Genomic DNA, 21,837 nt, shown 5'->3' on the forward strand with positions numbered 1-21,837 from the left:
TTTTCAGGAAGAAAAATTAAGGGATAGAAACTTTTGGGGTGGCAAGTAAAGGACCACTACAACATTTCTGTATTCCAAGTCCCTCACCTTTCCGAAACAAAAATTTTGATTTCCTCTGGCTTTTTCACATATTCTTTTCATCTTTATCGCATTAAATTCTTAAAGAAAGAGAACTAATTAAATACAAAATTCTTTAAAATAATACAGTTACACTGTATTTAAAATGCAGGTGCCGAATTTGAATTGGCACATTAAACAAAAATTTACACAACAGTTAACATGTAAAAATCAGCAATTTAATTTGCATTACTAACTTAATTACATTAAATAAGGAACTTCAGAAACTTGGTTACTCATAATTTCAAAGGCCAATTTTGTGATCACAAAACCCACCAGTTCATGTCATAGATGCAAGCCCTAAGCCAGCTAGTAAGTGTGACAGTTCTTTCTGAACTCTCTGACCTACAATAACCCTGAACTATCATCCCTGCCATCTTCAAATTAAGCTAGAGGCCCCCAAAATCCTCGGACTTGAGCAACTACACTTATCATATGATCATTCAGGCTCCAAGCAGGGCAATTAGGGATCTTCTGCATGAGGCCACTTTTTTGTGCTTCCAAATTACACTCCTCACCATTGAAAATAGTTTCAAATGAAAGTTCTAATAGCATGCAGTCACAAGATTTAATGCCCTGTAAAATCGCTATTTGATATGGTAATGCTGAAAATTATTATCAACCAAAAACAATAACTTATTTCTTCTTTTAGAAAAAGTTATTATTCACCAGAAAGATTAATACTTCACAGCTTCAAACAGTACTACACTGCAGAGATTCATCTCAGACAGCACCGCAATATTTTGAAAACTGAATTTTCCATGGTTAGAACTCACAATTTACAGTTTAAAATGTACATAAGATAATTTTGGGGTTTAAAATCAGTAAATAAATTCATATTTGGTCACAAGCTTATTCAAAATTATCACAGGACCAGAATATCAAGCCACAACGTCCTAGAAAGTTATCCGAGGGCATGAAACTGCTTTGTTGAAAATAATTTTTACGGAACAGCATCATAGATTTAATTATGAAAGCATAAATTCATCAAGAAGACAAAGCACTGCTCAAGTATATAAATCACCTATGTACCATTAACTGACAAGGTTACTCAATTCACTGCCCAAAAACCCTTATTCCAGAAAACTCTTCTTCAGCCTGCTAGAAAAATCTCCATCTATAAAAAGATCATCTAAATGTATTTTCTGAGAAAATGTTCTCTCGAGTAAAATTTTGAAAAAGATGCAAATATGTGATGACATATGAGGAGATATGCTATGAAAACTTGTTAAAGGAAAGGGGGCTCAAATGTAACCAATTCCAATGGTCTGAATCCTGCTTTCTTCTTCATTTCATCATAACTTGATGAACCAAAACAGTTACGGCAATCCTTTTTTCTATTTAATGCTGCCAAGTGATCCAAAAAGTTTCTCTGCCTCTCAAAGATTTTTGCATCACTCTTAGATATTTCATTAGACCCAACCAATGGGTCTTCTGACTTATTCTTGGCCCTAACTTTAGCTGCCAATGGCTCCCAATATTTTCTTCTTGCCTCTGCTGGATTTTTAATCCCAGAATTAAGTGGCTGAGCATTAAGAATCCTTGGAGTTCTTTGAACTGTTTTCACATCTTTCCTAGGCGTAGAAGATGCTGATAAATCCTTTTTTTCATCTTTTAAAGATTTCTGATCATTAGTATCTCCTTTTGACTTTCCCGAATTCAATCTCTGTACCCTTGGTTCATTATCACTTGGCTTGAATTTACTAGGAGAATTTTTATCGTCACTGTTCGGTTTAGGTAAATTAAATGAATTTTTGTAGACTGTTTTCTTCCACTTATGCTTGGTTCTTGAGCGGGACTTTTCTGAAGATTTGGGTTTCTTGGGCTTAGATTTTTCTTTACCCAGAGACCTATTCCTGAAGTCTTCATTGTAATGCATATGCCATTTCTTGAAAGATTCCAACTGACCAAGTACACCCCGACAAGTTTCTTGTGTCCGCAAGACACTCTTACGCCATTCCCGGAACAGTTTGAGCGAGTTGAGTATTTCACTCTGGGTTTTGAAGACTGTGCTTGCAGTAGACGACACACTACCAGATTCAGAGCTCGACTCATCATCTTTGGGACTCAATTCACTTGATTCAACATTTTCTTCCTCTACTACCTTTCTATCCACTTCCTCTTTCCCAGGGCTGCTCACGTTGACATCCAAAGCCTCGGTCACTGTTTCCACACCCTGATTTTCACTTTGGTTGCATTCAACTGCAGTTAAATCTTTGAGAGCCTCAATGCTTGCTAAATCACTACTATTTTCCAAACTGACAACTTTTTCAGAAGAATTTTCTTGCCCAGCCAGGATCTCTGCTTCGATATTTTCCTGAGTAACCTCCACTTCCTCACCTTTCAGCTTTTCCTCCTCTTCGTCACTCACAAAGCACTCTGGGTCTTCTCTCCTTGGTGTGGAACCCCCAGACACCTCACAATCGCTCTCCTCGTTTGAATAGGGGCTCCTACCTGCAACTCTTTCCCCGGTATCGGGAGAGCACTGGTCCCCTGGCTCCAGACCTCCTGAGGCTGCCACCTCGTTTTTTGACGACCTCTGGATGTGCTTACCCTGCACTGAGAGACAAACGCCTGTGTAATGGGGAGGTGGCTCCACATGCTGTTTGTAAACCAACTCAAACATTCCAGTGTCTGCTTCTTTCTTCTCCCGTCGATCAACCACCACTGAAAAAATATAAAGTATATCAAGAACGACTCACTTAGAGTTTCAACCCAAGTGATCGTTCAGATAGGTGTAGGTACAGCTGTACCCCAGACTAAGATTCAGACATACAAATTTAAAACATGAGGGGTAGTAGGGCCAGTTCCTTCCACAAGACCAAGACCATCTCAAGGCATTTCTAGGATTTTTTGGGGATATCCTATGGCAATGAGGGAGAGCATGATGGCCTTCTGAGCATAGTGCTTGGAAGCTGATTGAAGGGTCACAAGTCCCTATGGCCCTATGGACACCCCTAAATAAATACCTCACAGCACAAGGAGGCCCAAGGAAACGAACTGGCCCCATCACCATGAATTAGTGAAATGTGCATGCCATGGGCTCAGTCTGAGGTGAGCCCTACCAGAAGGTGCTACTGACTGAAGGGTTTTAGGTTCAAAGACAACAATGCTCCTAAGTTTACTATGGAAAAAAAATACTTCAAATATACAGGCATCCCCCGAGTTACGTAAGAGATGTGTTCCGGCAGACTCTGCGTAAGTTGAAATTTACATAAGTCGAACCTTTGCGTTAGTGCTTCAGAGATTTCGATCGGCGAGGTGAAATTCTCAGCGGAGAAATGAGCGCTTAATTCTCGGTGAAGTTTCATTCAATTCACTGCGATATTCATGAACTCTACCGCGTATTCTTACGTTATTAGATACAAAACCGATAAACATTAATATAGTCTGAGAGTTGCATCTCGAGCATTGCCAATCAAAATGCGTAATATTATTCCCAGAGTTGACCGATCGCGTGGATTCGGGAAAGTATGGTATCTCAACGCTACATTACTAAACTGAATACTTAAATTGATTCATTATGTTATACTGTGATCAAAGGGCCCAAAGAATGCATTGTCTACCTACCTATAGTCATTATATCTTCTGCCTTTTATATATTACGTTGATCGATGAATCTGGTGGTTTCACTGTCACAGTTAATACACGTAGGAGGAGAGTTCAGGATTACGAGAAAATAACACACAAAAAATACCAGTAAATTACTATATTCTTAGATACATTCACACGCACATACCCTCAATCTTTCATGCACAGAAACATATTTTCATTCTCTCATATCTCAATAAAATAATGTGCAAATATCATCATTTGAATATTTACTTCGCTGGAAACATCGAAGAGTATTTCCAATGCACGAAGCTAATTAAAAGTGAGCTTTTATTCAGCCAACTCCGTCATTAACGTGCAAAAAAGTTAGTGGGGAAAAGCTTTCAATGACGCAATATTCATTTACAGTTGCAAACAATATGAGAGAACGAGAAAATGCAGCTTAATAAAATCTTCCGCCAGATACATGTAAACAATTACGCAATTAATAACGTGTGCCAACTTTTTCTTGACTTTTTCGCGGCGTTCATTGCCAACACTCAAAATTCCAATGCCGTTACGTGGGTACTAAACAATTCTTTTCCGCAATAAAGATTTCTGCTTGAACTTCATTTTCTTTTAATTCCACAGATGGAAATGTCCAAACTTAAGGATACAATTTTTAAATAGTTGAAAGTTGGAGTTCGGGTGTGTATCCTGTGAAACAAGCTGTATGGTATAGGAGTGAGCGCAACCACTTCCATCGCTAGAACTGCAAATTTTCACGTTGATTGCTGACTTGGGATTTATAAGCGATTTTTCTACAGAAATTAATGAAAATTCCTTCAAGGAATGACAAAAAAGGGTCACTTTGTTATTTTTAGCACGTAAAACACTCGATAACTATTCGATATTTTTTCTACCACAGGTTGTACGAGCGAATATCTACATCTACGCGCTCGCATTCGAAAATTAACGTAATCATTTGAAATACGGTTATCACTTACGTAAGTACGGAGTCGAGACATACGTAACTCGGGGGATGCCTGTATACATACTAAACATAGGCAAACCTTGAGGGAAATCAGAGATACTAAAAATACCCAAAACAATCTCATTAAAACAATTACCAGCAGAATTGCTGCTTACTAAGCAGGCAGGCTCTCCTTGGTGTGCTATCAAGGTTAAACAGTAAAACAAATTAGACAATTTTATGAGTGGCCCCAGGAATTGTAATGCATTTCCAAAGTGGCTAACAATATCATTTTGGCTGGCCATCCCAACAGTAAATCCTTCCCAAAATCTAACCCCTTAAGAGGATGCAAAGTAAAAAAAGTCTAAGAGTGGTGGACAAGGCCTCTGATAGAGCAAGGCCAAAAGACATAACTGTATGCACACACAACACACTAATGGTGTGCTATACAGTGTGGATACACAAGGCGAGTGGGTTACACAAGGAAATGGGTTTCCTGGCGAGTAGGCAACCCACACACCGGGCAAGTAGTCACGGGTTGCATCTCAAACAATATGTAGTCTCCACCCCCTCTACCACAGACCAAGAGTCCACATTAATGTACCAAACCTCATTTATTTTTTCATATAGCTCTAAACTTGAGAGACAGAAGAACAAAACGAATGCAGAATCTTAGACTGACAGGCTAAAAAATTAACCCCTTTGAGACGGTAGAGTTCTCTCCATAGCATGACTGCTGGACTGAGCCCCAAGAGACTCTTTCATCCCCGCTTCACAAATCATTTATCCATTAAACATTCGTTAAGATGGGTCTCACAGATAATCCCCCAGTCTTAGCTCCAACCTTTTTCCACCCCACTTAGCAGGGACTACACATTATTTCGGACTGGTCGTTAGGCTCCCTCCTTTCCGGGTTTATAACCCTACCACCAGCATTAGTTTGCATTCACTTATAATTTGTTAATATGTATTAGCTACATGGATAATTGTTGCTTGCACATAAATTGCAGACTTTGAATTGAATTATTTGCTTTTTTCCGTCATTGTCAAACTTTGAACAAAGCTCTATCGTCAACATTATAGGATATGATGCATCAATAGGTAATTTCCATGCTGATGTTTATACTGAAATTGAGATTTAAGATAATATTTATTGTACAATTTAGTTTCAAATTTTAAAGGCTGATCAAAAGACAAAGAATTCAATTCTTAGTTTATATTTTTTGAGAGAGGAACAAAGACTTATTTCGCAAAATGAATGAATGAAAAATTGTATGATCGCAGCCCCTTGCCGCAAAGAGGGGTAACATAAGATGAGGAGTTAGGGTACCTGCTCCCGGATTTCAAGGATAAGAAGCCCTGCTGCATTGAGTCCCGAAAATAAGATTTTGCATACCCAAGACCATCATATAAGGAGAAGAGAAAGGAGCGGGATATTTATGGCATTTGCTCGCCAGCATAGGAAAATCTGCGATGGATTATTTCCCGCTTTCATCTCCTGGGTCAAGAAACATACTGCTGGATATTTCTGGTGTTAATAGCAAAAGGATTAATGTAAGTAGATTATGCATATAAGATTTATCATTCATTTTAGGTTTCCAAGAAAGCAGAGCAAGACAACTAAGAACCAAAATTTCCACGCAGCATAGTTTGATTGAAGTGCTTGAGAGGTTTGGGAATCTGGTTGCCGAATGAGCTTAAGTACCCGACTGCTGCACTAGTGAAGTTGAAAAAAATGAACATATACAAAAACCACTTCATCTTTTTAAATAATGATCTACCAGTATATTCTATCAAATCTCAATGCATACTATTAAATTCATAGGTTATGAGGTTAGATTCAACCTGAATAGTCTATCCAGTTTTCAGAACTTCTATAATTGTCAAAAGCAGTTTAGTGACTGAATATAGAGGTGTGTCATAATGATCTTTTAGATGTTTTGGATTACAATACATTAGGCAGACACTCCCTGAAAAGTTTCTCGCAAGAGTGGATGTAGATTATGACAGAGCCCTCACCTTTAATGACATCTTCCAAGACTTGAGGACACATACGTGCAGTGACACTGGTGGACGAGGCCATGCAAGGGCAAGAATTGATCTCAATGAGCCATGGGCGAAAATCTTCAGTGAGCATAAAGTCGGCACCAAAGATCTCGAAGTAGGTGCCCATACGAGTGCCAAGTCGCTGGTTAAAGGAGATGTCACCTTTGTGCCTCACTGGGTTTGGACCAGTAATGTTCGTCGCCAGACTTACATCTGTCATATTGTCTTGTGACGCTAAAAGAGCTCCAATGATGCTCTCCTTCATCCCAGGGTATATGCACTCATTCCAGACATTGGGATGCCCGATTGTCCTAGTGAGGAGGCAATCACCACATCGGTATGTTAACAAATCACAATCCTTGGAAAAGCCAGCACCTGTCTTAATATTAAACCAAAAGAGTACCACTCATGTACATGTATTACATATTATGAAGGTAAAAAGATTTTTAAAATATGTATCAAAAAGTTCCATCTACTTATATATTTATCTCTAAAACCTAAATTGTGATTTTCAATTCATTCTGTCTTAAAATATCACTTAAAATACAAGTGTGCACTCAATGTAAATCACCTCCCAATCAAATAAGTCAATACATAACCCAATAAAATTCTCCACTCAATATAATATCACCTGATAAAAATCATCCAGGATAAAATCTCACCATTAATTACATGCCGTGGGAAATATCATGATATCACTGGATTTAATGAATGGCATACATATTGCGATATTTTATTGGGCAATACTTTCTTATCAAATGATATATCAAGATATTTTATAGTCACAACGAAATATTTTGATTTTTATTGCTTGCAGAATATTTTGACTTGTACTGTTGGGTCATACATCACGATTTTTATCAGAAAACCCCATATTTCCAACATTCAAAACTCAACATGTAAAGGATTCCCGTAATGTTTAAATATTGTGACATGGTCTGATGATTTTATGTATTTCCCAGGCCTACTGGGATCCTCTCAACAGCAACTGTTCCCTCAGGGCTGCCATGGTCAAAAGAAAGCCCTAAAAAAAATAGGGGAAAAAGAGAACATTGCCCCAGGTCCCTAAATTTATCTGGGAAGCTGAGTTCTGCTTTCGAAGTGATTAAACAATATGGTAGTTTTCCTCTGTAAAGCTAATAATTATCATAATTTCCATCATGAAGCATTCAGCTCGTACAGGTAATTGTTTTAATAAAAGAGACAGAAAAAATATTCAGGATAAAGACAGATGGTTCAAGAAAATATTTTTCCACCAACAACACCTATGAATACCATCCCCAATATACAGATTGATTAAACAATATGGCAGTTTTTCTCTGTAAAGCTAATAATTATCATGAAGCATTTCCATCATGAAGCATTCAGCTCGTACGGGTAACAGTTTTAATAAAAGAGACAGAAAAAATATTCAGGATAAAGACAGATGGTTCAAGAAAATATTTTTCCACCAACAACACCTATGAATACCATCCCCAATATACCTTCTTCATACATCCACCCAAATCAATAATCCTATGACAACAAGAGAGATGAAAATTTCCAAAAATAGTTAATTACAATTTTCACTTTCAACTTCAAAAGATGATCTCTCCAGACCCACTTTACATCACATATGCTAAACATGGAATGGAAAGAACACTTTCGATATGATAACCAAAAATAATAAAACTTTCTGTAGAAATTAAAATTACCTTACCTCAGGTAAGTCTGAAAAGTAAAACAGTCCCACATATTTTCTTCAGGCAACGCAGGATCACGGTCATTTCCGTTGGTATAACGACACTGAATTGCATTGTTGCATAGATGAATTGATTCATGGAGTTTGTTGAGACTGAAAACTTGTGAGCTGAATCTCAAGTAGCTCTCCCTAATATTAGAAGAGATGAAAACATACAGACAAAGCTCTAAAGCCAAATTTTAGTTGTATGCCATAAAAATGTTAACGTCTAATACAAAATACAAGAGGACAGAATTTTGACACTGTTGTCAAGCTGGTGCAAGCAATAAATGGCTTAGAAACTGGAAAAACAAATTCAGCAGGAAGCATAGGACAAAAAAATGAATAATATAAAAATAACACAAGAAAACCACACCTGGAAACCATCTCCATGGAGCTCCCTGTGACCTCACAAAGGTCACAATTAGATTTTTTTCGAATAGAAATAGTTTCATTTATTTCGCCAGCCTAAAAACCTATCAAATAACATTTTCACCAAGAAATTCCAGCTTTTTTCTATCTTGAATTTTTATACATAAGGGAAAATCAACTTTGGCCCTTGTACCCACACTATGGGTTGAAAAGTTAAAATTGTGAAATTTGGTTTACATAGAACAAAAAATACAGCTTTTCCTGATGCAAGTGCCAAACTTCCAGTATTTTTCTAAGTATAGTCCCCCCTTTTTTTCCAAAACTGCCCGCGGTATAAGTAAAGGGGGGACTATATTCAGAGGGGGGCTATATTCGGAGATATATAGAATAATCAAAATCATACTACTTGCGCCCACAATTAGAGATCACGATTAATGGGACAGTCTGTGTGAGGAAATATCTTCCGACTAACCAGCAGCATATCATTATGGAGTCACATGCAGTCTACAAAAAGTGCAAAATTACTAAGTAGAAATCATTTACCTCAGTGGAATTTCCACTGTGCACTCCCTATCACTCACTTAACCCTTACATTTGTGTTTGAACAACTCTATTTAACTCTATTGTATGTGGAAAAGATCTGCGAAATTTTTCTTTAATTTACCGTACTTAATTTAAGTACACAGCTAGAAATACTATAAAATTTGTTATACCCTTACTTATACATCCATACTGTCAGTGGATATGAGCTCGTGACTAGGAACCATTGTCTGATATCAAATTTGGTCTTGTGGATGAGGAGTGGCCTCTCTGAAATACCAAAATTATCATACCATTAAAAGAATATTTAGTTTGAAAAAAGTAATACATACATGAACATATTTTAAACGTTTGACTAAATTTTGAAACACGATTGAAGCAACTATATTTAGTGCAACAAATGTTTTATTTAAACCATATTTTCACAATCAAAAATGTTCGTAAAAGCAAAATTTAAATAAGCCTTAATGACTAAGACTCAAAAAAAGGATTTAAATCAAATTAATCAGACAGTTTATTCTTTCTTTTTGACTCTCAGAACAAGGGTTTTCAAGTGCACAATAAATAAAAGTAAATAATATGATACAGGCATTAACCCCAACTACTTTAATGAAAAATTTGGAAGAAAAGAAGCAATGCAAAATTAGAACATCAGGAGTTTTTTTGGAGCTGGCAGTTTTAATGAAGGGTGTAATTTTAGGTTCAAATTTTTACTCACCTATATACTTCTGAATAACATAGCGCGTTTCTTTGATCACAGCAGGGGTCAGTCTTTGGTTGACCATCTCTAATCTATTAATCAGCTGTATTCCACGACCACGAGACTTAGCTCCAGGTTTCAAAATCCAGAGGTCATTCATACCATCCAATTCCAATTGAGGCCAGAAAGGCTTCACATCTTCCAAACAGCTTTTGGCCCTTTCATACAAGTCCTACACAAAATAAATTATTTAATTTATATTGACCCTCTTGATTAGAATTTCTTAATTTGTGGCGCAGTGCCGTAGCCAGGAATTTCATTCGGGGGGGGGGGGGGGGGGGGGGGTCCAAAAATAGGGGAGGAAATTAAAAAAAAAAGTGGTACATACTAACTATGGGTTTTAAACTAATTTTAACACTCTTCATAATCGAAAAAACATCATTTGTTAAAGAAATTTTTGTAAATTCAGGATTTTTCAATATTTTGTATCCTTTTATGATGTAAAATAATTGTAAATTTTATATTTCAGGGGGTTCCAGACCCCCCTGGCTATGCCACTGTTGTGGCCCTATCATCCAAGAATGACAATTAAATTAACCACTTAATGAAAACTTCATTTTATTAAAAAATATACAAAATTTTCTGCATACAAAAATAAAGGCACTTTTCCAAAATACATGGCAATCCTATGATACAAATTTCCAGCCACTGCCACGAGGTTCAATTAGTTTAAGCATACCCGGACCGGCCGCAGTGAAAACTTAATGGAGTCACCCACAATGCACAAATTGTGCAAAAATTCCATCGAGAAAAATCATACACCTGGACCAGGATATTTTTTTTCGGCGTGTCTATTGTATCCAAAAATTTTTAATTTAAATTTGAAAATTTCAAACTTATGTAAAAGTTTAGTTTTCAGTTTAAAAATTTTGAAAAAAAAATCAGGATGGTAGACCAAAATAGCATACGCAATTTAAATCAAGAAAACGATAAAAAATAAAAAAAATAAACTGGAGATATGCTTAAAAAACTAAAAATCGTGTTTCAATTTTTTCTGGGGTTATTTTTCATTGTTGAGGCCTGAAACTTTGGGTAAACACATAATTTTGGATGCACTTTAAGGGTATATTTTTTATTTCTCAAAATATCGGGGGGCACTTTTCACCATCTTAACCTGCTAGACCCTTTCTTAACTCTCTCCCAATTTCCACAGAGAGGATATTTGCATCGGTAGCGTAACTGACTAAAGAAAACAGAAGAACCAGGAAAATTAGGAGGATTCAAATCCAGGCCAAGGCAAATGATTTTTTTCTCAGTGGAACTTTTGCACAGCTTCAATCAGCTTCAAAATGACCTTGCACAGATGTTTTCCATTCATTATTCTTAGAGTCAAATACTAATTCTGCTTAAATTATAGGCTTTGGAGGCTGCATGATACACGGTGATGTGATGACCAATCCAGAGTCATGGATAGGATGGATGTATCATTTGCTGAAATGAGTAAGAGTGTTCCAAATACTGCACCTCAGAGATGCATGACACACAAGTTGCCTAAGAGGCAACTGTGATGGGATGCAGTTCAGTGATAAGGGGGAAGCTGAAAGGTAATCACAGAGCCAAAGAAAATTCAAAATGGTTTCATTAAATCATCTATCGAGTGTATAATAACAATAATAATATCTTTATTTGACCAACGATGATTACAATCATTCATTTTATGCACCTGAGAAACCAGGATGACATTTAGTCTAAATTTCTACGTGGCGCATTCATTTAAGTGCGTAGTTTATCTTGCAAAGCTGGAACATACCAGAAGACCAAATGGAGACTTGTAGAAACCTCTATCTACCATCGTATGTTTACATCCAACTCTCAAGAGTCTAACCATGAATGGAAGTAACCTTGAGAGAGTGAACCAGGGTGGGAAAATTAACAGGGGCTGAATCATAACTTAAGAAAAGGTATTGCTGATGATGAACTGATTAAAGAGCAATAGGGTAGTTTCCTTCATCAAAGAAAACGAAATTCGATTCTTTACCCACCATTAGTGTATTCATAATATACAAATGATCTCGTTTTAGAAATACCGGTTTAGATGAATGGCAATGGTCCATTTTTATCCTCATTGGAAAAGGGCCAGATTGGCGCCCATGCGATGCCACTCCACGTGACGTCACAGGGACCTAGTTTCTATACAAGAAGATAGGAGTTATACATCGTCTGAGGTTACCAATGCATGCATGAGGCGCAGAGCTGAGGGAAACATGTCTTCATAATTACTTATTAAAACTGGCTAAGGTCGGAAAGTTTTCCTCGTTTGTTAAGGTATTAATAATCCTTATTTGAGCCAAGCGCTACCAGCCAGCAGGGTACTCAGCTACCCGCTAGCAGCCTGCGTCGTATCAGCGCTAAGCCTCGCCTCAAGGTCACCTCACAGGGCGGCAGCGGGAACCAGAAATATGTCACACGGAGAGATTTCCCGGTATTCATACTTACGCGTCGCGTTTTCGCGTGCTTGAAAATTTTCACTTTTCATTTAATCGCGAAAAATAGATATCGTCATTTAAAAATCTAAAAGCATGAAATACGTACTCCAGGAGTAATAATCTTTCGATTTAGGCAATAAAAAAAATAATAGGAAACCACCCTATTAGCATATTATTGTAATTATATGCTTATTATTTCATTTGCTTCCTTATTTAAAATATGAATTGGCATCAACCAGTTGATTTTAATTGACTAATTATAGAGCAAACACCTCTATGCATTCCAAGTTTGGGCTTTGCCCTCGGGTTGTGGCACTGTGTGCATGATTAGGACCAGTGGCGCAGCGAGGGGGGGTTAAGGGGATAAAACCCCCCCCAGAGCTCAGAGAAATTTTTACGTTTAATCCATTTTACTTAATTAGATTGATATTAATAATAGAATAGCATTAGGATTAATAAAATATCCCTCAGAAAGCGGTAAAACTTACCATTTTGAACCATTTACATTATAATTCCACAATATACTAATCTCGCACCTACCGCTTATCCTGGTGGGTATACAAACCCCCACACACCCCGGTATTAGTTGCACCTAAACCTCCCCCAGCCTTAATTCCTGGCTGCCCCCCTGATTAGGACTGCTTGTCGTATCATATGATCAGCAGTCCATACTACTTTGTCCAGTATAGTCTTCAAATTCCACAGGGAGGATTGATGCATCGGTAGCTAAACTGGCTAAAGCATTCGACTGGAAATCGAGGGATCCAGATTAGAATTATATTTTTCTCAGTGGATTTTCGCATGATATTAATTGACTTGAATACTTAAGTTCTTGAGAGATGAAGAGACCTGGGCTAGGATACCCATTTCAATGAATCAATTAGTTTTCACCACCAGTCATCTCTCAGAAAAATCCTAACTTTGCATCCTCTCCGAAGCTTGGAAATCAGAAACACAGAGCTTCTGTGACAGAAACCACAGGCCAAACCGCTGTCATGCAACACTCAGCAAAGGATGCAAACATAGTTACAGGATAACAGACCTAAGTGGTTTGCTTACTTTCACAGAGAATTCTTGTCCCATGGCATCAACATTGGGAATTTTGTGACTGAGCTCAAGTGGAGAATCCCTGGTGAGTAGGGCTCCTTCGTGAGTGACTTGGTAAAACCAGGTAAGAAACTGATCCCACTGGTGATCCCAAGTTTTGAAGGGTACATTGCCACAATGCCGTTGACCATTAGCATACGATGGCGGGATATCAAGGTCTCCATGTTGACAGTAATTGATATGCTCGCAGATCCTCTGAATGGCAAACTCTACAGCTGACAATGGAACCTGAGGAGTATTAACCATGGATTAATAGAAAGAAACTTTAAGGCCGTATCACACTAGCGACTGCGGCCGGCGCTGCGGCTGCGACCGCGACTGGCCCGTCGACCAATCAGAGCGAGGCAGTCGCAGTCAATCAGAGAGCTCCATTTCAATCTCGCGCGCTTGCGGCAGACGTGTTTGTTTGTTTTGGTTTCTGTAGCGAGGGGAGTTCAAGAAGGTTATAAGATAACGCTGAGATAATTTCGGATTTTTAAAGTGAAGATGGAAGCCCAGTATATTGGATATTGCACCCGAGTACACAGGTGAATGAAAATGAAGTACGTTTTAACATATTTTAGGAACATTTTCAACAATTGCTGCTCTCTATCTATTCTTTGGGCTTTCGTAGACAAACAAGCCACAAGCAGAAACATTCATACATGAACATGTGCGATCGTCGGCCACATTGTGTGATGGGGTGCAGTCGCAGCCGCAGCCGAAATCGCGGTCGCAGCGGCGGTCGCAGTCGCTAGTGTGATACGGCCTTTAGTAAGAGCTGCTTAGACATTCGATTTATATAAATGTATTCTCTAAAATATTACCACTTGACTTAATTGAAACTAATTAAATTTATGACAAATACTTTCTGATAACACTGAAATTATTTTTCAAAACTGGATAAAAGAAGCATATGTACATTTTGAGCAAGGAATGATAACATAAAATAAAAATGATTGAATGATAAACTCATCATTTATTTATGACATTATGTCGAGCATAAAAAATGCCATATCTCACTAAGGACAGATGACTTTGGCACGCACAATGCACCTCAAGGGACCAATGAATTCATTCTTAAAGAATACAGAGCAGAAGCAGACACAGACGTGAATTAGAGAAAGAGGGGAATTATAGTCAATTAGCAATGCTTTATTAGGTAGTATTCAATAAACCAAGATTTTGAGGGCCTCTTTGTGACATATTTCATTTCATTTTGCATTTGTTTCATTAAAGAGCACTAGTAGTCATAATTAAATCCCTCACACTATTTGTCGCTGACACTCATACTCCTTGTCCTAATTCCAAAATTATTGTGGAGATGAGTATCCCGAGGAAATGTCAAAAAGTCTATTCATAAATTGGCCTTCTCAGAGGGTAGAAGGAGTTGACTTCCAAGATGAGAATTCAGTCAACCATGAGACACTTTGTTTTGCTTGCTACTTACCTTCCCAGATGAGGAGAGGACAACATCTTCACCTCTAGGGTCAGAGGGCTTTTCCCTTGGTTTCTCATAATTGTACACAAGCCATTTCAGTAGTGACATACAGGCAGTTAGGCGGAAATCATCGCGAAAAGCTTGCATCTCCTCAGGTAAACATACACAGTAACAGCGAGGGAAAAGGGTATCTGAAATTCCAGATTCGTAGAACCAGTGCATCTGCTGAAGGTAATTACATAGGCCAACCTGGAATGACAATATGGTAGTTTCCTTCATCAAAGAAAACAAAAGGCATTGATCGTGATTCGTCACCCACCATTAGTATATTCATAATATACAAATTACTTGGTTTTAAATCTCAGTTTAGGCGAAAGTTAATGGTCAATTTTCAATGGTCAATGATCAAAAATGGAGAATTAGATTGAGAGGACAAAATGAAAGCAGCAAAAAGATATCTTGACAGTTCAAATGGCAGAGGGATTTGGCCATTTGAAGGTTGAATTTAGGATATCCAAGTTGGAATTCATGAATTCAAATATGAATACTTTCAGACATAACAGACACCCTGTCAGTACAAATGGGAAAGAGCTGCAATGTTGGATTCATGAACTTCAGGTAAAATGGAATCTGATTTGCAACAGATATCCAACCCATCATAAGTTCTTTAGACAAAAAGGATCCTTGGAATACCTTACCTTGGTTGTAAAGGAAGTCCTTGGGAAGCGATTTATTGTCTGGTGCTTTGGTATCATGCCCCACTCAAAGGTGTCAGCACGAGCAGACCACACAAGGGCAGGCTCCACATTCCTCAGCATCCGTGAGATTATGTTATCCTCCTCTTCAATCAGACCCCCTTCATAATCCTTGATTTTGGACGATGACGATTCAGATATTTCATAGTGATATGTTGACACTGAAAAAGGCCACAGGCCTACTTGATCATTAGCTGAAAAGAAAACTTTTAGGAAAAAAAATTTTCATTGAGGACCGCATTTTCATTTAGCATAACTGTCGGTTAACTCTCAGCATGCCTTGGACACAGTTAAGTATAATAATGCCAGGAATGGGTCAGTACAGTTATTTTGTCCATTGGTCCTTGAGCTTACAATTAGTACTAGAATAAGAACCAAAGCAAATAAGAAATGGTACAAAATTATTTGCTGTAAAGATATCTGAGAAATCTTTAGACCACATTTTGACATACATTTTCAATGATAGGTAGTGATGGTTTAAAGATTTGATGAATCCAATCACTTCTGAAGTAACCTGATGTGATATTTCAGGAACTTTTCATTATATCTTGATAAAAATCATTAACAGCTTTTGAAAATTTAGCAATAAAAATGAAATCCTTGAAATCTTAGTAAATTTTCACTTGTTTCTCAATGAAATTTAAAATTTTGATATGTCTCACCATTATAGCAGCTTGACCTAGAAGCTGAACGGGCTAATGACATATCATTCGTTGACCTTGCCTTTCTGCTCCTCTTAACAACACTAGGAATTATTATTGTACTCCGTGATTCCCGCCACCTCTTTTCTATCCAGCCTCGCTGGCGAAGGGCATTGCGAACAGCTGGACAACAGCCATGAATACAGAATGTCTTATTTTCCTAGAGAGACATTCAGTTGTAAGCTAAATTATAAGAGGTTATAATCACACAAATGGACAAAATTAACATTAGATTGCTATCACTAATGTCCCATTCAAATCACACTACTGAATAAATCAAGAAAAGTTACTACCAAATAATAATATCAAGCAATCCATTGAAACACCAAAAAAGGAACACACCTTAACAGCTTTATCAACGATGACTTTCAATTCTTTTAATCTCTCACATGTTATTTTTCTGTGTGTAGATATTCTGCCAGCTGATTTAGTGGGGTAGGGAATAGTGGAATTACTGAAAATTTCAACATCTGAAGACAGGCCAACCTGATCAATCTTTTGCCCATTACTAACAGTCATGACCGTTTCGTTGTTTTTATTTTCCTCTTCCAATAATTTTTCATTGCTGCCATTCTCTTCGTCTTCCACATATGTATTATTACTAGCTGTGGCACTGTTGACAGTAACTGAGTTGCTGTTTTCATTTTCACTGCTTTTTGTTTCGGATTTAAGTGAGAGGAGGAGAATAATAGGATCTGTTTGTTTTCCTGTTTGGGGCTTACTGGTGCTTAGTTGTTCTGCACTGCCAGGTTCCATGAGAGGCCTGTCTTCAACAATAACATCACCAATACAAATGCTCCATTTAAAATGTGTCCAGGGAAACCATTTGTGTATTTTCTCAAAAAAGGGATCAACAACAATAACAACTGTCAACAACAATTGTGACTCATCTGTGCAGAACAATTGGTGAAAATTATCGCATTAAACTATTTCATTCGTAACACTGATAAATTTCGAACAAGAATCAACCTCGACAGAAATTTCGGAGAATTAACGTGAATTCAAGGAAATAAAATGAAAAGCTGGCGAAAAACACATTAGTCAGTGTCATTTTATCAATCATTGTGGGTTATTCGATCTCTAGGTGGAGAAAAAAACGCCAAAAAGACGATTCTTCATTCTTGTCAACTTTGATTCGATCCTTTATCAGAACATTGTTGTTGTGATACGACGTTTGCTTGAATTGGCTTTATGAGTGTTCGTACACTATCTGCAAGAAAAAACGGCATGTGTAATAAACAGACAAGATTAAGATATGAACGGCATATCCCATCGATCAAAGGTTTCATCTGCACAGAACCAAAAGGAAAATTACGTAAATGGGCGGGAATTTTTGAGGATACTAAAGTTAGCGACAGTTCCGGATAAATTCAGGTTAAAGATGGAAAATAATAATACACCTTTCAGCAGCCGTTCGATGTTTTGGTTCCGGAGATGACCTCCATCGCGCACCGGATGGCAGTGGTCGGTAGCAGTTGTGTGACCATTTCTTCCGCCAGCATTTTGCCTTCAACCCCTTCCCGCTATTTTTAGAGCGTGATCACTGGCAGAGGTACTAATAGGGGTTGGAGGGATTCTCGAGGAATGAGGTATGTTACCATGGCACCTGCAAACAAAGGCACGGCCTGGCACCTGTGTTGTTAACACTTTCGTTCGCACGAAAGCACTTGACCCCATTAACTTTTACTTCAATCCGCGAATTTGCTCGCTAAATAGGAAATTATGAGAATTTTTCTTTGGAGCGTTTGACAAGTGACGACACCTAGTATCATATATATGTGCTGAATCGATTAATTGATCATGGAAAACCCATCTGGAATTCGCCTAATTCAAGACGACCCTCGCGTGTTACCAGCTTCGTCATTGATCACCACTAGCAGGCTAAGTTAAATTTAGACCTCCATTTCAACTTGAAAGTAGCATTTGACACCGCTCAGGCCAAAGGTAACCTCCGCATAAGAATTTCTTGCGAGTAGGCTACGAAGTTACCACAACATCTATTATCGATTTGAATGCACCAAGGCGCGCATCACGGGTGTATCATGACGTATTTCCATTTGCATTTCCTCGTGCATAATGTATTATAGAACTACGCGGGAATTGTGTTTCATTGCGATCATTCACCACGGCCAATTGAAGGAACCTAAAGATTTATTTTGGTATTTAAGAAGGCTTCTCGGGATTTTCAACGAAAAATTCTCAATCATACATACCTACACCAGACGTATACGCAGACCAATTAAGCGACTATCACACTTCAAGAATAAAGAAAAAATCGCTGAAACGCAAAAGACGCTGGATACAGTAGAATTCCACTTGGATAGTTTAAGGCCTATTGGCAGCTGCCAATAGGCCTTAAACTACCTAAAGACCAAGTTTTTTTTGTCAAACTAGGCAACCTCGAATGTATTCACACTTTGTCACGATAAAGAATAGAATCACTGCTCGGACGGTTTGAGGACTATTTGCATGATCGCTTGCTCACCGTAAAGTTTGCGGGAGCTGAGTTTGAAGCTTCTTCTAATGTTCCTCAGGGGTCGCTGGCAGGACCGATTTTATTTTCCATTTTCATCAATGGTATTGCTGATGTAGTCAAAGAATCGATTACCTATATATATTGATGTTTGCTGATGATGCCGGAGTAATAGAGAGGTAAAGTCCACGCAGGACTGACAGTGCCTTCAACAGGACCTCAATGAAATTTCAATGTGGTGCTTACGAAATGGAATGCTTCTGAATGAGGCCAAGTGCACGGTGGTTTCTTTCAACAGATGGTTGACTACCTGTCTTTTTGATTACTCAATCAATGGGAACTCTCTAAGTAGATCCTCTTCCGTTAATGACCTTGGAGTGATATTCACATCAATGCTCAGTCCTGAAGATGTGAACAAGATAACAAAAAAAGGGAGCTAAACCCTTGGATTCATTCGTGTATCAAGAGATGGCTTCTCTGTGTGGGCGTCGAGGACTTGGTCTGTCCAGCTTGAGCGACCTTTGCTGGAATATTGCTCTCCCGTATGGTCACCACATACAGTTGGTCTTACACAGGACATTGAACGAGTTCAGAATCGCTTCCTGAGAATCGTGGGACTTTGACTGGGCTTTCCGTTAGGGATTGATGATCTTCGACAGCAGCTTCAGCTCTGTCATTTAGTTCTTAACGGCAGATCGCTGTCCTGGTCATGGGTGCACCCAGCAAGGGGCTGTTGGCGGCAGCTTATGCCAACAATGCCACTCTGCCGCAGCTGCATCGCTTAGGAAACAGTCTTCCACAAAATGTTGAATTTTCCAGCACGAGTTTGTACAAATTCAAAAAGGATTTATTTGCATGTTCTAAATGAAGACTGTTACTATGAAGTTTACATGTTACATACCAATATTTTGAGTAGTTGCCTTGCATTGTTTAGCAATTTTTATGAAATGGTGTAGACTGTTGAACAAATAAATAAATAACCAGGAATGAACACTTAAGCAATGCATATTCATGAAAAATTCCTACCTTAGCTGAAGGTTTTGTCACCTAATTGTTATAATGCCGTAGAAAATTCATAGCATGTAGATATTTGAGTGGGCTCGCTGTAAGACTGTAGGGTTGATTCAGTGGTGGATCCAGAGAGAGGCTAAGGGGGAGATATAGTCCCCCCTGGGGTATCTAAGTTACACTAGATATGTAAATTGGTAATTTTGTACAGTTGTCAAAGGTATACAGGAGAGGAGAGCTGCCTAGTCCCCTTGGCCCTATTCTGGATCCGCCACTGAGTTGGTTGTCTGATCTTCAACATTGTTGAGTGCATTGAATTAAGGAAAAACTGAATAGTAAAAAAAATTAGTCAACTGAATGGTGTGTACCTACATAAGGTAAAAAAATCAAATTAACCTCGGGGAGTAATTTCTCCACAGGCTATATATACTAGAGTATTAAATTTTCACTTTTAACTTAAGGCTGAGCAAAATAGGGGGTAAATGTGGATAAGGAGAGGAACTGGGGAAAATAAAATCAGGAAAAAATTACCATTTGAGTGGGTAAGACATTGCCCTGTCAAAATCATAATTGCTGTTCCTATGGATTTGGAGGTTCAAATCTATTGTTGAATAGACCAGTAATCAATTCATAGGTATGCAATCCCGCGTAGCACAAAATGTCTTCATTGTCTTGGATACATAAAATATCTACTAGATGTCTAGAATATTCCTTCCATGTCTTGACTATTTTAAATATCTACTAGAAGTCTAGAAAATGTCTTCAATGTCTAGGATATTTTAAAAATCTACTAGATGTCTAGCATATGTTTTTTTGAGCGGAGACTCTTTTTGTACATGGCTAGTGAAATTAGCCAAAAAAACATCTGAATATAGAAGTGTATCTTCTATGCTTTTTGGTGGATGGAGAGATAAAGTCATTGTGTGCATGTGCACTATAAAAGCAAACACTACTCTTCTGGCAAATGTTTATAAAAGCAATTTAAAGTTACGATAGCTTAAGATAGTAGATATTTAAAAAAAAATTCTTTTTTAAATGTCTACTAGATGTCTAGAATATGTCTATTCTATGAAAGTATGGCTACTGCTTAGCCTTAAAAAATACGGGAATTTTAAATACTGAAAGTAACTTAACAAAACGATTATATGAAGAAATGATGCATATTTTAAAAAACAAAAATATTTGTATGAAAGAACAGACATCAACAATTTAAGCAAAATTTATAATAAGATCTGATGCTTTCCCGGCGAATATATTCAAAAAAGGCTATTCCGACTTCCAGCCGGAAGGTCTCTCTCCATTCTGCCGATGTTTCGGAACACGAGTCGGGTTCCATCCTCAGGGCTAATGGTGAGTTGATGAAGTTGCCAGTTTATATAGTCTTCATTGGTTGGAAGGTCTAACGAGATTGGCCGGGAGGCGGCCTTTTCCTAAGTTTCTGTTTCCATACAATACATAGTGAATACCTGGCGTCATGGTTGAGGGTGTTACTTGTCAGCCGTATCTCGATGAATTCCTTAATCAATCTCTCCCAGGAATTAGTCTCACACGGCATAGAATTTTCACTTCGTGAAGGCCGACCGGAGGGCATTGGTTGTTGCTCATTTGTTTACTTATTTAAAAAAGTAAAAATTTTGTGTTGATTTTTGTCAGAGTAGCCATCTTAAGAGGATAAAGAGCGCACTTGTTAAGACACTGAGTGAGACAGAGATATATATTTAAGAATAGGCAGCTTAAATACTGAAAATGACCTTCATTTGTGGGGTCTCTGGCCCCCTGGAACCACCTTTAATGCACACTCCAGGCCACACAAATGTCTTCTAGCTCCTCAGCTGCTGAAATCCCCATGAGGATAAAAACAACCACGTCCTGAGCCAAGTAAGGCAGA

General features: G+C 38.1%; 1 protein-coding gene across 2 annotated transcripts; it reads right to left on the reverse strand.

The window, feature by feature from the left end:
* Window positions 1–274: 274 nt before the first annotated feature.
* LOC124168144 lies at window positions 275–18,769 on the reverse strand. 2 transcript variants are annotated; one of them, XM_046546265.1, is made up of 11 exons: window positions 17,869–18,769; window positions 16,811–17,678; window positions 16,430–16,628; window positions 15,711–15,928; window positions 15,022–15,261; window positions 13,545–13,820; window positions 10,018–10,231; window positions 9,479–9,569; window positions 8,367–8,537; window positions 6,641–6,978; window positions 275–2,784 (listed from the first exon to the last, which is right to left on the reverse strand). In XM_046546265.1, exons 2-11 carry the CDS (start codon window positions 17,222–17,224, stop codon window positions 1,346–1,348), a joined length of 3,600 nt encoding a protein of 1,199 aa, XP_046402221.1. In that variant the 5' UTR covers window positions 17,225–17,678; window positions 17,869–18,769; the 3' UTR covers window positions 275–1,345. The 2 variants fall into 2 exon arrangements, with proteins under 2 accessions (XP_046402221.1, XP_046402220.1); XM_046546264.1 differs by having other exon boundaries at window positions 15,711–15,946.
* Between the last annotated feature and the right edge of the window lie 3,068 nt (window positions 18,770–21,837).

Source organism: Ischnura elegans, chromosome 11 (assembly GCF_921293095.1).
Source record: "Ischnura elegans chromosome 11, ioIscEleg1.1, whole genome shotgun sequence".
In the NCBI taxonomy this organism is placed as follows: Eukaryota; Metazoa; Arthropoda; class Insecta; order Odonata; family Coenagrionidae; genus Ischnura; species Ischnura elegans.

Coding starts and splice junctions, on each gene's coding strand:
- LOC124168144 (XM_046546264.1), bottom strand. CDS start 17,224: ATGGAACCTGGCAGTGCAGAACAACTAAGCACCAGTAAGCCCCAAACA. Junction 13,821..15,021: donor TCCTCTCCTCATCTGGGAAG/GTAAGTAGCAAG, acceptor AATACTCCTCAG/GTTCCATTGTCAGCTGTAGA. Junction 10,232..13,544: donor GACAAGAATTCTCTGTGAAA/GTAAGCAAACCA, acceptor TATTTTGTGTAG/GACTTGTATGAAAGGGCCAA.